At 53.9% G+C, this 11,101-nt stretch overlaps 3 protein-coding genes across 3 annotated transcripts; all 3 read right to left on the bottom strand.

Annotated features, from left to right (window-relative positions):
• Positions 1 to 697: 697 nt before the first annotated feature.
• HER10_EVM0000994 (uncharacterized protein) lies at positions 698 to 1,363 on the bottom strand (the record flags this gene model as incomplete). The annotated part of the gene is made up of 2 exons (XM_035470758.1): positions 698 to 807; positions 1,072 to 1,363. The coding sequence occupies 2 exons, from the start codon at positions 1,361 to 1,363 to the stop codon at positions 698 to 700; spliced, it is 402 nt and encodes a 133-aa protein (XP_035328821.1).
• Positions 1,364 to 2,490: 1,127 nt separating this feature from the next.
• HER10_EVM0006246 (DEAD/DEAH box helicase) lies at positions 2,491 to 4,808 on the bottom strand. Its single transcript, XM_035475837.1, has 2 exons — positions 3,212 to 4,808; positions 2,491 to 3,153 (listed from the first exon to the last, which is right to left on the bottom strand). The coding sequence occupies exons 1-2, from the start codon at positions 4,550 to 4,552 to the stop codon at positions 2,644 to 2,646; spliced, it is 1,851 nt and encodes a 616-aa protein (XP_035329446.1). The 5' UTR covers positions 4,553 to 4,808; the 3' UTR covers positions 2,491 to 2,643.
• Positions 4,809 to 5,297: 489 nt separating this feature from the next.
• On the bottom strand, positions 5,298 to 9,301 carry HER10_EVM0008908 (6-phosphofructo-2-kinase). Its single transcript, XM_035483079.1, has 4 exons — positions 7,560 to 9,301; positions 6,847 to 7,436; positions 6,684 to 6,797; positions 5,298 to 6,629 (listed from the first exon to the last, which is right to left on the bottom strand). The coding sequence occupies exons 1-4, from the start codon at positions 7,663 to 7,665 to the stop codon at positions 6,111 to 6,113; spliced, it is 1,329 nt and encodes a 442-aa protein (XP_035329785.1). The 5' UTR covers positions 7,666 to 9,301; the 3' UTR covers positions 5,298 to 6,110.
• Between the last annotated feature and the right edge of the window lie 1,800 nt (positions 9,302 to 11,101).

The raw sequence follows: 11,101 nt of genomic DNA, 5'->3' as shown, positions 1-11,101 counted from the left end.
CAAATCTGACAGACGCCAGACGATCCAAGTAGCACATGGCTCGCCAATTAGCGCCCAGAGTGTCATGTGTCGTTTCTGTAGTACGACGGCGGCAGACAAGACCCCTCTTTTGGGCCAGCTCAATCAGCTCTGGGGAAGTAATCAAACACATCCAATGAGACACACTCATCAATCGAGAAGTCTGCCAGTCTTCAATTTGTCTCTGGAGACGGGAGGTCGCCTCTGGAAGAAATCAGTGGCTGGCGCATTCTCCAAGTGCAAGCCACCGACCCTGAACCGTCAGACTGAGGTGCCAACCCCGAAAAAAGAAAGCATGGACCCGCCGATCCCCCTCCCCTCGGTGCTCTTTCCCCCACAGTCCCTTTCCCCGTCTTCCATTGCCCCACGCGTCCGTGTCACTTCGGCGCCGGCCTCCATCACCAACATCCATCATTCAACGTCACCATCACCATCTCGTATCATATCAACATTGACGTGGAACTGAGATCATTCTCACCAAGGCCAAAAAGTCTCAATTGATGTCGTAACTCGTCCTCCGATTTGGGGGTATCATTCCTAAAGTCCATCCCAACGGTCCCAAAAAACGCACTTCCCTTGCTCTCCGTAATGAACGCCCTTATAAGCCACTCCAAACTTCATCACCAATTGCTGCCCCCAAGAGGATGATCTGGTGGTGATCGGCTATGTATCATAGCCCTCAATCCTCCAGATCCATCCTCTTGGTGGCAGCAACCAGCGTCTCCAACCCCATGATGCTGGTTCTCACACCCGCCGGCATATCGGCAACCCCCGCCTTTTTCTCAGCTTCTACATCACCGGCCTTAGTCAGTCATCATCTCCAAGCGAGTACGCCGCATGGTATATGCGTATTGAGAAGAATGGTGAATAATAGGGATCCGTTCACGGTAGAGATGTAGTACTGGATATACTCTTCGAGACAAATGTTCTCTATACATAGAGTTCTAGGCAAGGTAGTATTGCCAAATCAAGATCGAGACAGACATCTTTGATAAAATGAAGAAGAAAAAAAAACAATCAAAGACAAATAGTAAAGCAAAACTAAAAACTTACTCAAAGCCTCAGCAGCCCGCCTCTCTTTCTCTGCCCTCTTACAAGCAACACAAAGCCCAGACACGGGGCGGGTGGCAAACCGGGGCCGAGCGCGACACTCCCGGAGCGGAATGTCAAAGGGCTCCTTCTCGGGCAGGTGGACAGGCCTGTTGAGGGTGAGCTCGCCGTGGAGGGTTCTGTAGGTGCCGAATCGGGTGGTGCTGTCGCCGGTGCGGGTGCGGACGCACTCCATCATGTTCTGGTACTGCTTGTGCATGCAGGCCGTGTGCAGGGTGTAGGTGTAGGTGCACATCTTTTCTGGTGCTCCTTTTGAATGACTTGGTACTGCTTTTCTTTTTTGCGGATGGTGGGGGTTTGCTGGTGAACGATAATGTGTGCTGAGCTGTGTGAGCTTGGAGCGAGAGTTGTTTGTTGCTCGTCGAGTGAGTATTTTGTAGTTCCTTGATCGCCGTGTCTGTGTTCGTGAGTTTGGATCCGGTTTGGATTGTCTGATTGACAGAAAGATTGTACTCAAAGAAGGGGAGCAGAAAGTAAGGTCGAAGTGGCTGTGGATGGAGTTGGATTCCGGGCTGTTGCCTCGTTTGCTTGAGTATCGAGGCGACTCTTTAGCTGTCGTTGAATTGTCGATTCTCTGACTTGTTTCCTTTGCTCGAAGCTGGCTTTGATTCTCGATACTCCGGTAAGACGGGAGACAGAAAGTGAGTCTGGTGATTCGTTTGTTGTTGGTTGGAAGGGTGAAGCTTGTATGCGACCTGCCGTCGATGGTCCCTTTCTATCAAAAGCCGACTGACTTCTTGCTGATGGATGGATCAGAAGAAAGGAAAGTCGAGCAGCAGCCCAGGAAAGAGAAAAGTAAAGTTGAGAAAAAAATCTCTCGAGAAAGGAAGGAGCGCTGGGTGGGAGGGAAAAAAAGATGTGGGATGGGATGGGTTGGTGATGTGGTTCATATGAGCTTTCGTCTGGATGGTGTAGATATTGAGAATTATGTGGTACAGAGACGGAGTGAATGAGGCAGGAGGTGCCCGGTCTGAAGCCCATGTGGCCGGTGTGGAAGAATAGATTCAATAGAGTATTCTGGTACGCTCTTCTGTATATCCACAATGCATCAGATCCCGGGCTCCCTGGCCACGACCGTCCGACTAACTTGCTCAGTACAGTAAATCAGACTGGCCTCGAGCTTGCTAGCCTCATTCTGAAAGATGAGTGCATCTCATCCACCCGGTAGACATCGAGCTCGATGGGTCTCCTGTATATCTCTGGCTTCTTTAGACGCGTTGAGAACATGTCAAGAGTGGACAATGAAAGGCGATGCTCTTTCGCCCTGTCACAGACTCTCAAGTCTTTACTTCACAATGACATATCATGAACAGATCCAAATCTTGTAAAACAAATCAAAGTCCCAATTACCATTTTTTGACCATCATGATTTTTGATGAACGCGACGCCGTGCTGACCAAAATCTATTCTCACAGGAACCATGCCATCTCAGCAATAACAAGAACCTCTTCCTCCCATTTTCTTCTTCATCTTCTTCATCATCATCCACTGATCCCACCCCTCTCAAACTCCCTTTCACCGCTTCTTATAGAACCCACCAGTACCACTCTGCTGGTTCCTAGGCTGACTTCCATACGCTCTCCTCCCCTGCGTCTTCTTATCCCGACTCATGCTCGCGCCGACAGTAATATCCACCCGCGGCGGCGTCGAGAAGCCAAAGCTCTTTGCCACCTTGGCCAGATCCAGCTTATTCACGTCAAACACGGTGCGCAGCGAATGCGACGCGTACGCGTGCAGATAACTGCGGTAGCCGTCCTTGGCGCTCTTGTTGAGGTAGTAGTTCTGGTTGATGAGCTTCTCGAGCAGGGACTGGATGTTGGCGACCTTGTTGGCGGGGAAGTCGAACTCGACGACGGGCACGCGGGCCTCCTTGAGGTGCGTCAGGAAGCCGACCTCGCTGGGCTGGAGGAACATGAGGGAGCGGCCCTTGCTGTTGGAGCCGCGGGCGGTCCGGCCGACGCGGTGGATGTAGTCGCGCGGGTCGTCTGGGGGGTCGACCTGGACGATCCAGTCTACTGCGGGGATCTACGAGTTCTTTTAGTACACCATTGCATCCATGAGTGTGTGAGAGAGTGTGACTTACATCCAAACCACGAGCGGCAACGTCGGTGCAGATGAGGGTACCCTGCTTGGCATTGCAAAACTCGAAAAACGTATTCGTCCGCTTCTGCTGCTTCTGCTTGCCGTGCAGATCCAGCACCGGCAAATCGATATAGTTGAGCAGCTCGGCGTGGTACTTCACAGAGTTACAACTGCTGAAAAAGACGATGACCTTCTTCTTCAAGTTGCGCTTCAGGAACGAGAACAGCAGCAGGAACCGCTTATCCGCGTCGCAGAGCACGTACCCCTGCTCCAAGTTCGCAACGGTGCTGTGCTCCTGCTTCTCGTCGACGTTCACGTACAACGGCCCCGGGCGCAGCGAGATGCGCGCCAGGTCCTCGACCTTTGTCGTCTGCGTCGCGGAGAAGAGCATCGTCTGGCGGTCGTTTTTGGGCAAAATCTTGACAATCTGCCGCATCTCGTCCTCGAAACCGATTTCCAATATCCGGTCGGCCTCGTCGATGATGAGCGACTTGAGGTTCTTGAAGACGAAGGGGGTGTTTTGCAGGTGATCCAGCAGGCGGCCGGGCGTGGCAATCAGCAGATTGACGCCCTTTTGCAACTTGTCCGCCTCGGCGCGACGGTTCGCGCCGCCGATGACGATGCCGTAAGTCTGGGAGTGGTGCGCCATCAGCTCGCGCGCGACGCCAAAGATCTGCAGCGCCAGCTCGCGGGTGGGCGAGACGACGATGACGCCCGTGCCGTTGCGCGGCTTGAAGCGCAGGGCGCTGAGCATCTCGACGGCGGGGATGAGGAAGGCGAGCGTCTTTCCGGAACCCGTCTTGGCTGCGCCCAGGACGTCCTTGCCGCTTAGCAAGGGGGGGATGCCCCGCCTCTGGATCTCCGTCATCTTGGTGAAGCCCATGTCGCCAATGGCCTTCATCGTCTTCTCGGAGAGGTTGAGCTCGGCAAAGTCGTGGGCCTCGGCGCCGGCGGCGGGCGGGAGGGAGAGCTGCTGCGCGTTGGGGATGTCGTTTTCGCCGTCGGCGGTGTCCTTTGCGGGCGCGTGGACGTCGTCGTCGAGGTCGGAGCCGTTGCCCTCGTCTTCGTCGTCTTGTGCCGTCTTGAAGTTGGCGGCGGCCGTCTCCTCCTCGTTCTCGACATCCTCGGCGTCGCTGCCGGCCTCGACTTGCTCCTTCTCCTCTTCATTGTCGCTTTCCGGCTCGGGCTGCTTGCTGCGCTTCACCTTCTTGGACTTCTTCGCGGGGGCCTCTGCGGTCGTCGTGGCGGCGGGGACCTCTGCCTCGGCGGCTCGCTTTTTGCTGGAGACTTTCACGCCATTGGAGTCGCGTGACTTTCTCTTCTTGCTCGTGGCGGCGTCCATCTTGTGTGGTTTTTGTGGCGGTTCTTTGCAATGCGAGAATTGCGTTGTAGAAAACCGTGCAGTGAAGGCGGCCAGAAGGGACTTCTCTCAAGCTGCTACCAAAAGTGTCGACCCTCTCCCGCCTGGGAATTTTTTTTTCTTATCGGTCTGAAAAGTCTGGGCTGATAACGGAGGCGGTTAATCCACTCCGAGTGGAATGCGATGCGGGGCAAAAGGTACGTACCGGGTGCTGAACTCATGGAAAGGCGGGCCTCATGAACGCCTCCATCAATTTGAATGTAGACGTCCCGGCCTTTTATGCCTCTAGAGCAGAGCTTGGAATGTGATTCAAGCTTTTTAGAGACCATCACGGTAGAAGCCACCTCGAACGATTATTTCCAACGTATGACTCACAGGAAACTCGGATTTTCTCGATGACGAGATACTTGCGCGTTGTGTTTGGCTATCTGTTTTCCAAGGTCACTGCAATGTAGACATCACCGAATTCTTGGAATACAGGCCATCGCCAAGGGTCACAGCTTGAGACGATCACGAATCCTTGCCGAGATGCTCGACATATAGTTATTGAGGTTGGCTTGGAAGTTGCCAACCAGCTCCTATGTGGCTCGTTATACGCAACTGGACGAGGACAGTCACACAAACCAACTTGATTAAGATCATCTTCAATCATGCCCAATTTCCACTCGGTAAGAACAAGAACATAGCAGTTCTGATGTCAGTCACGGAATCGAAAGAGAACGTAATTAGTACCTAACGTAGGTACATTCATCATGAAGCTATGAAACTGGGAAACTAAAGGGAACAAGTAGAGAAGACTGGTCAGGGAAAATTTCCACCGTCCAGTCCCTCGTCACACCCAAACGGATGTCAAACGGTCCTTGGTCCAACCCGAACCTCTATGCCGGTGTCCGCAACCACTCAAACCGCCTGCGTAACCCCCCGTCCGATCGGTGCAATTTTTGTCCCCTCCCCTTTTCGTTCCCTTTCATTTGATTGTGAATTGTCGAACCTTGAAAACATTTGTCCTAGAGTAGTTGTAGGATCTTGAGCAAGTGCAAAGTAATTGTGATCCCGGACCGCAGAAACATTGCGACGGTGACTGCAAGACTCTGAAAGCGTGAAAGCCCACTTCTGGGTGAGAAGTGTAAACAGGGTGATGCGGTCGCCGTGTTGACGTTCGTCTGGTCCAGTAAAAAAAAGCAAGGTGATTTGTTCCATCGAGAATGGGTGTCGGATGCCCTCCGACGTGATATACCACCACTCTCCGCGTTTTTTTGCCGCCGTCCCTGTAATAGGTCATCTTTTCTCTCTCTCCGTGTTGTCCTTAAACGCCATCGTGAACCGAGTGGAATATGCCGAAAAGTGGAGTCTGAAAACATCGTCGTCGTCAAGAGAAAAAAGGAAACCCTTCGCGTGCGCAGGTCTCAAATCGACCTCGAACTGTCCTCGTCACAGAGACCGTGACCACAAGACAGACACGCCTGCGTCCATTTCCTTCGAGTTCCTATTCCAATCCTTCAGTCAATCTTGGTCCACATACCAATTTTAAGAACTCTTTTCACGTACACTCCGCAATGGGGTTCTCGTGCTTGGCCGTGGAACCCTTGCCGCGCCAGGTGCTGACCGCGGGGATGTTAGCCTCGTAGCGCACCTCCTCGGTTCCGTAGGCGCGCGGGGTGAGCTTGATGAGGGTGTGCAGGGGCACGTTCATCCAGGGGCTGTCGGCCTGACTCTTGTTCATGAAGTAGGCGTAGATGCAGCGCAGCACGGCCTGGTGGGTGACGATGAGAATGTCCTCGCTGCGCTCGAGCTCCATGATGATGGGCTCGAGGCGGATGACGACGTCGCGGTACGACTCACCGCCGCGGTAGCGGTAGTTGTACTTGTCCTCGTCACGGGCGGCGAAATCCTCCGGGAAACGGTCCTTGATTTCCTGGTAGGTGAGGCCGTCGCAGACGCCGGAGTCGAGCTCGTCGAGAGCCTTCCACTGCAACTGGTTGTAGTTAGGAGGGAGGAAGCGAGCGGTAGCGATGGTGCGCTTGAGAGTCGAGGTCCAGACGGTCAGGGGACGATCGTCCTGTGGGTTGGTCAGCAATTTAGACGAAAAAGAGCATTTTGTGAAATGACTTACACCAACTGAATCGCGGACGAGCTCGGGAAGTTTGCGCGCGTACTGCTCACCACGAGGAGAGAGCGTAGTGTCGCCACCAATGCGACCATCCAAGTTGTACATGGACTCTCCGTGCTGTTTCCCATTAGCCAAGACTCAACAGCGCAAAGTCAGTGATGCATACTCTAGAGAGCCAGATGGAGCGAGGACGAATGTGCAAGTTCATGAGGTAGTAGACAACGCGACTCTGAAGGTAGTCCTGGATGCGGTTGATGATGACCTGCTTGCCGACATCCATGATCTTCAGGTAGGTGTACTCGTTCTCGTCACCATCCTCGTCAAGCGTCTTGTAGACCTTCTCGTAGTTGCGAATGCGGTTGCGGAAGTCAAGCGCGGCCTCCTCGGGGTCTTGTCCCTGGTAGTCGGGCGAGGTGGTCTTGACGTCGCGAATGTTGGCCATGATGAGGTTCTCGTTGTCGCACTTGCTCTCGACGAAAAGGACCTCGATGCCCTCCTTGGTGCAGATGTCGAGAACCCACTTGCGGCGCTCCTTGGTGGAGTTGGTGGCATCGAGGATGCCAATTACACCACCCTGGCGGAACCAGGCCAGCATGTCCTCGATGGCCTTCTCGGCCGCGGCGCGACGTCTGCGCTCGCCCTCGGTATTGTAGAAGTCAAAGAAGTCAGCCGAGGGGTGCGCGTCCTCCTGGCGGCGGTAGCTGCCGACGTTGAAGGTCTTTGCCTTGATGGAGAGCCAACCCAGGTAGCGTTGCGCTGAGCCAAACCAGTCAGTGTCAAATAATCGGAATATCGACGCTGCGAATATGCGCCAAAGTGGCAGCTGGGTCGTTTGCTGAATATTCTCTGGAGAAATACGCAGCTGGAATATTTACTCACCTTTCTGGGCGATGAAGCTCTTGCCCCGAGCGGGCAGACCAACCATGACGACGCATATCTTGGTATCCTCCACCTGAATGCCTATGCCGTTAGTCTTGGCCGGCATCTTGACGCTGTGTCTTTTCTCGTTCTCTCTCTCTTTTTGGTAGTTGTCTGAGCAGGAAGTCGTTATGACGAGACAGAAGGAAAAGGATGTTGTAGAAGCTGAAAACGCGTAGGCATGAGAAGGAAGCTGGAGATGAATTGAGTGGCGTGGAAAGAGAGAGCGTGGAGGAAGGCAGCTCGCGTGATGCTTCCAGCTCGTGGCAGTAGCTCTACGCCCAAATAGGCGGGACCCCTCGGGTGTGACTCTCGGGGCGGGTGCGGTGACTTTGGGACGGGGATGACGGGGATGACGGGGGTTAAGGGTCACTCTGAGCCGGACGACATGGAACTGCTAAAAGAAGTGGAGGAGGAGGTCCTTGTCTCTTTGACTTCTTTGATAACGATACTGGCAATGTGTAGGAACTAGGGGGAAGACTGAGCCAACGGCTGTGCTTCGAAACGTTGTTTGCTGAAGAATTCCGTTTGCAGGCAGAGGCAAGGTATGTATGTAAGGGTAGATAGAGGTATGGGTATGTGTAGGTGTAAGGAGATGCAGAAACAGCACAGTTGAGGTTGCACAGGATTTGGGGAACGATGATGTAGTGAGGAGAAGAGAGTGACCTGATGTTAGGTGAGGTGAAAGGTGAGGGTGGAGGGCATAGAGTAATGAGTGGATGGGCGGCGTGCGTAAGTATGTGAAAGTGTGAAGGGGATCAAGAGAAAGGTACGTAAAACATAGGTAAACGAGGAGGGGGAACCTAAGAGGACAAGGGCTGCCGAGAGGATATCCCGAGGAACAGGAATACCAAAGGTACTTGGTAGGCAATGGAAGCTGCTTGGAATCGACTTGGCTGCCAGCAAAGAGCCGAGAGCAGCAAGTACCTTACTTCTCAAGAAGTACAGAAGAGTCAACGTATGGAATCGCTGGACTCGGCAGTACCTTGGACGAGACTCAGACCTCAAAGAACAAACAGCGGGCGCAACGACGGCAACGGCCATGATGGAGAGACACCAGGCTCAGCTCATCCATCAGGTCAGTTTGCCCAGTTCAGATATCAAGTCCACCACTGGATGAACTGATGCGACATGTGCCTTGCCAGGGGATGGATCGCTGTTTGTGCGGAAGGGTATCCGTAGTCAAGGTAAGGCTAAGGTACTTGAAACAGAGCACTGCTTGCTTGGTGACCCCATCTTTCCGGAAGTATCTTTGGGAATACAGTGACATGTGCTGGGTCACGAATACCGAACAGTGGACGAAAGGCTGCACTATCCATAAGGTACGGATGGTCAGGTAGAATGGGACTTGTTCTCTAGCCCGAGGCCATTGGAGCAAGAACGCCAAACAGCATACAAGGGAAAGAAAAGTCCCATCCTCAAGACGTCCCGTTCGCCCGTCCGCAACTGAGGACCACCACCAGCTTCACCAGCCAAGGTACCTTGAGCAGACACAACAAGATGGATAAGGTGTCCCTTGAGCTGCATGTACCTAACTGGGTATGCATGCAGGGCAGGTCATTCGTTCCATTGTGCGCAACGGCAGAGGCCGCCGTCTCCCCCTCGCGCGGCTTCTCGTCCGTGGTCTGCCCGCCCCTCCATCATAGAGGATCACTGGACCCCATCCCCCCAGGGCGAACTCCAATCCCCCCATTCGGGTGCCCCTCATTCTGCCCGCCTTTCCCCGGTACCCCTTGTCGGGGAGCCTAGCCCACTGGGCCAGTGGAAGGGCAGCTCGAGTCGAGGGCAGAAGCTCCAGCTTGAAGCTCCAGCAGCTCAGCGCAGACTCTAGCGGGCCATCCCCGCATCCACAGCACTTCACCGGGACATGTCGCATCCTAAGGTACTCGCTCCCAGTTTGAGCCTTGGGGTGTCACTTCGCCAGTCGGCTTTCTTGGTTCACCACCCTCCCGAAAAGCCAAGAGGGCAACTCTCACCGAGAACAACCGAGGTGGACATCAGACCACGCCGAACTGATCAATTTGACTTGCCAGACATAGCCGGAGCCTCCTCATGATACCACGTTCATCGGAACGCGGTAGACTACCTTTTCGCGATGACGAGGATGCAAACAAGACCCTTTGTGCTGAAGAATGAAACCCAAATTCCAGTCCACTTGAACTTCTCATTCCAACCACAAATCTTCAAAAGGGCCGTCAACGTCCTTGTCAACTTTGCCAATCGTTTTCACTCGAACTGCTCATCTGTTTGCTGCTCGGCGACCTCCGCCTGCGGCTATTCACCAGAGTCCACAGGAACACTCGACTTGGCATCGCATCAACCACTTGGCCGGCAACAAGAATCACAGTCATCCAGGTCCCCAAAGCTCTCGAGGCTCAACTGAGCAACCCAATGGCCACTAACAGCTGACCCCCACGGAAACCCGCCAGGGGAAAAGGCCACCCGGGACAAGTCTCCTGACCGCGCAACATGGGAAATTTCACCGCCGCACTTGCTGGGGGAAACGCCTCTATCCGCATAGGAGTCTAGGCTTGAGCAACCAGGGGATATTCCCTCTCTCTCTCTGCCCCCCAGCTCCGAATAAGCAGGTCCAACCGGCCGGGACGCGGATCCAACAAATCGGCACGATTACCAGATCGTATCAAACAGTCCAGAAGGGAAAAAGGCTAGGGGAGGGGTCCTCCATCGCTGACCAACACCCCTGCGTGATTATTCACACCGCCAGGAAGCCATCGACTGGGCAAAGGTGGAAAAAAAAAGTCACTTGACGATGCCCATGAGAAAGTCGGCATGGCGTTGCGCTGCACTGCAAACGTGACGACTGAAATCCGCGCAAACGAAACAGAAAGACAACGCGCCAGAAAAAAAAAAAAGTCTCAAAGCTCTTGAAAATCAAAAGAAAAAGAAAGCTAAGAAATTCGGTGATATCGTACCTTGCTGAAGCTCCAGGTATGCTGTCGTCGTGGCGTCTTCTTGCTCTCATCGGCGCTGTTCGCCGGGATCACTCCGATACCCATAGTGGATGGCTGGGCTGCTTGGAAACGTCGCTTTGAAACTGGACTCTGCTGGTTCGCTGGGCAATTCGGGAATGCCTTCGTCCAGGTCGCTTCCCAGATCAGGTCGGAAGAACACTATTCCAGTATTTTCCCCAGAATTGTTGCCGACCACGGGGGATGTCGGAGGGGTTCCAAAAGATCGGTACAGCGACTGCCGAGTAACCGCCGCACACCGCAAACGATGGGGGTTGAGACGATACAATCGTGACGGCGAAGAAGAGGTGGTGCAAGAGAGATGAGAAGAGGGCCGAAAAGAAATCTGCAGAGGAGAAGAGAAAGAGAGGACTGGCCTCTGAAGCAGCGGCAGCAGCAAGGTCGGTATCGCTTGGAAGGAAGTCGGTGAGGTGTGAGTAAGTGTTGCCGAGGGGCCTGGATCGTGAAGTGTTGAACCAAGTGGCAGAAATCAGAGCGCCATCGCAGTGACCTCACTGGAGTGGCTTATCGATA

Source organism: Colletotrichum scovillei, assembly GCF_011075155.1.
Source record: "Colletotrichum scovillei strain TJNH1 chromosome Unknown Contig00009, whole genome shotgun sequence".
Classification (NCBI taxonomy): Eukaryota; Fungi; Ascomycota; class Sordariomycetes; order Glomerellales; family Glomerellaceae; genus Colletotrichum; species Colletotrichum scovillei.
Note: the sequence above shows the minus strand (reverse complement) of the source record. Positions and strands in the feature narration are given on the sequence as shown.

Excerpts from the sequence above, each read along its gene's own strand:
- HER10_EVM0006246 (XM_035475837.1), bottom strand. The coding sequence starts at position 4,552 with ATGGACGCCGCCACGAGCAAGAAGAGAAAGTCACGCGACTCCAATGGC. Across the intron at positions 3,154-3,211 it reads TTGCCGCTCGTGGTTTGGAT|ATCCCCGCAGTAGACTGGAT; the intron begins GTAAGTCACACT and ends AAGAACTCGTAG.
- HER10_EVM0008908 (XM_035483079.1), bottom strand. The coding sequence starts at position 7,665 with ATGCCGGCCAAGACTAACGGCATAGGCATTCAGGTGGAGGATACCAAG. Across the intron at positions 7,437-7,559 it reads GAGCTTCATCGCCCAGAAAG|CGCAACGCTACCTGGGTTGG; the intron begins GTGAGTAAATAT and ends GGTTTGGCTCAG. Across the intron at positions 6,630-6,683 it reads TCGTCCGCGATTCAGTTGGT|GACGATCGTCCCCTGACCGT; the intron begins GTAAGTCATTTC and ends ACCAACCCACAG.